This window comes from Coffea arabica, chromosome 9e (genome assembly GCF_036785885.1).
Source record: "Coffea arabica cultivar ET-39 chromosome 9e, Coffea Arabica ET-39 HiFi, whole genome shotgun sequence".
NCBI classification, from domain to species: Eukaryota; Viridiplantae; Streptophyta; class Magnoliopsida; order Gentianales; family Rubiaceae; genus Coffea; species Coffea arabica.
The window spans coordinates 3442141-3445042 of NC_092327.1; the positions used below are offsets into that span (position 1 = coordinate 3442141).

Below are 2902 nucleotides of genomic sequence, written 5' to 3' on the forward strand. Positions count from 1 at the left end.
CCTACCAATGTCTGGTCAACAAGCTGTTCCAGAATCAGATCGACAGGAGTATGGAGGTCTACGTTGACGATATGATCGTCAAGAGCCGAACTGATCAGCAGCTCGTTCCCGACCTGAGGTAAATCTTGAACATTCTGCGGGAAAATCGGATGCGGCTGAACCCAAAGAAGTGTATTTTCGGGGTTAGATCGAAAAAGTTCCTGGGCTTCCTGGTCTCCCGAGAAGGGATCCGGGCCAATCTGGACAAGCTCCAGGCCATCATGGACATGGCCTCCCCGAAGAGCGTCAAGGAGGTCCAACGGCTCGGGGGGAGGATGGCCGCCCTGAATAGATTCCTCTCACGCTCCGCGGTGAGGGGGCTACCCTTCTTCCGGATCCTGAAAGCGCCAAAGGACTTTCAATGGACAGAGGAATGCCAGAAAGCGTTCACCGATCTGAAAGCGTACCTGGCTGAGTTGCCTGCTTTGACCGCCCGGAACAGGGGGAGACCCTGTTCCTATACCTGTCTGCTTGCAACGAGGCCGTTAGCGCGGTTTTGGTGCGGGAGGATAAGGGGGCTCGAAGGCCGATATACTACGTTAGCCGAGTCTTACAAAGGCCGGAGACGCGGTACACGCCGGCGGAAAAGTTGGTCCTCGCTTTGGTGCACGCCGCCCGGAAGCTCCGACCTTACTTCCAGGCCCACAGCATCACTATCCTGACGGACCAATCCTTGCGGCAGATACTCACGAAACCTGAAGTCTCGGGCAGAATGACCAAATGGGCCGTCGAACTAGCCGAGCACGACATCGGCTAACAGCCTCGCACCTCTATCAAAGCCCAGGCCCTAGCAGACTTTCTCGCCGAGGGAACCAGTTTGGCCGTGTCTGGGCCGAGCTCTATGCCCGAGGCGGCGCGACCGGAAGAGCCGTGGGTACTATTTGTTGACGGGGCTTCAAGTAAGGAAGGAAGCGGAACCGGCCTGCTACTCACCTCGCCCACTGGAGAGGAGCTGACCTACGCACTTAGGTTTGACTTCCCGGCATCCAACAACGAGGCTGAGTACGAGGCCCTATTGACGGGATTGCGGATAGCCCACCAGATGGGAATAACCGCGATCAGGGTCCGGAGTGACTCTCAGCTTGTAGTTTACCAAGTCCGCGGGGAGTACGAGGCCAAGGAGGATGTCATGAAGAAGTATTTGGCCAAAGCGCAGGAGGCGATAAAACTGTTCGACATCTTCGAGATTGAGCGGGTGCCAAGGTCACAGAACAAGCGGGTGGACGCCCTATCAAAGCTGGCGTCCTCCTCGTTCGCCCATCTGAGCAAGGAAGTTTTGGTGGAGGTGGTCAAACAAAAAAACATTGACCCGGTACGGGTTTTGGCCATAGACAGCCCGGCCACTTGGATGACTCCTCTTCTGGACTTCCTCAGCTCGGGTGTCCTCCCCAAGGATAAAATCGAGGCTCGCCGACTCCAACTCCGAGCTGCTAAATACGCCTACGCTGGGAACACCCTCTACCGGATGTCGTATTTGTCTCCCTGGCTAAAGTGCGTAACCCCCGATGAGGGCGACTATGTCCTCCGAGAAGTGCACGAAGGCCTGTGTGCGGCACACGTAGGGTCCCGAGTGTTGGCCAAAAAATGCTTACTCCTAGGCTACTACTGGCCCTCGGTGTTTCGGGATACCGCAGCCCTTGTGCAGAAATGCCGAGCTTGCCAGGTGCACGCCCCGCTGCGCCATCAACCCACTCAAGAGATAGTCCCCATCCATAGTCCTTAGCCCTTTGCCCAGTGGGGGATTGACCTCTTGGGTCCATTCCCCCGAGCTCCTGGAAGGTACGAACACCTCGCGGTGGCCATCGACTACTTCACAAAGTGGATGGAGGCCGAACCCCTGGCCTCGATCTCCGGAAGGACGATTCAGAAGTTTTTCTGGAAGAACATAGTCTGCCGCTTCGGGATTCCGCATGTCTTGATATCCGATAACGGGCGACAGTTTGCTGAAAATCCCTTCTAAAGCTGGTGCGCTGAGCTCGGGATCAGCCAACATTTCACCTCGGTCGGGCACCCCCAGGCCAACGGTCAGGTGGAAAATGTTAACCGAACCATTCTGCAGGGGCTCAAGACTAGGTTGGAACTAGCCCAGTCTAACTGGCTAGATGAACTCCCTAGCGTCCTCTGGGCTTACCGCACTACGCCGAGGACAGCCACCCAAGAGACTTCGTTTTCCCTGACCTATGGGACGGAGGCGGTGGTGCCCACGGAGATCGGTCTCCCCTCGCCTCGGATACAAAACTTCGTTGCGACAGCCAATGAGGAGGAGCTGAAGTGCAACTTGGACCTGCTGGAGGCCAAGCGTGAGGAAGCGGTGATACGAATGGCTAAGTATAAAAGCCAGCTCACCCGCTACCACAACGCAAGGGTGAGGAGTACGCAGTACCAGCCAGGAGATCTCGTCCTAAGAAAGAACTCAGTCAGCCGAGCTCATAACTCCAACAAGCTTGACCCGAACTGGGAGGGGCCATATAAGGTTTTAGAGACAAGCCGGGCTGGGTACTGTAGGCTTGCGAGATTAGACGGAGCAGAGATACCCCGCACTTGGCACTTCTCAAATTTGCGGTTGTTCGTAGGATAAGCTAGTCCAGGGTATTTTACTGTATTTTTTGGAATCCTCGTACAAGTTCATCATTGAATAAATGTTGGCTTTCCAAGTTTTAAGTCCCTTCTCGTTATTATTAAACTTCTCACTTCTGCACTAGCACACTCAAATAATCCTAAGTGTCCTAGTGGGGGGCTCGGGGGTGATAATGAATTGATGGAGATAATGAACTGACTGCCTTTAAAGTTGGGGTTCGACCCAAGAGGTCGGCATGACTATCTTCAGGATTTTGACGCTCGACCCGGGAGGTCGGTGGCTAGG

The 2902-nt window shown here is 55.0% G+C and overlaps 1 protein-coding gene across 1 annotated transcript; it reads left to right on the forward strand.

Annotated features, from left to right (window-relative positions):
• The first annotated feature begins 880 nt into the window (after positions 1-880).
• LOC140014559 (uncharacterized) lies at positions 881-2617 on the forward strand. The gene is made up of 2 exons (XM_072065610.1): positions 881-1702; positions 2099-2617. Exons 1-2 carry the CDS (start codon positions 881-883, stop codon positions 2615-2617), a joined length of 1341 nt encoding a protein of 446 aa, XP_071921711.1.
• The last annotated feature ends 285 nt before the right edge of the window (positions 2618-2902 follow it).

Excerpts from the sequence above, each read along its gene's own strand:
- LOC140014559 (XM_072065610.1), top strand. The coding sequence starts at position 881 with ATGCCCGAGGCGGCGCGACCGGAAGAGCCGTGGGTACTATTTGTTGAC. Across the intron at positions 1,703-2,098 it reads AGAAATGCCGAGCTTGCCAG|GGGCTCAAGACTAGGTTGGA; the intron begins GTGCACGCCCCG and ends ACCATTCTGCAG.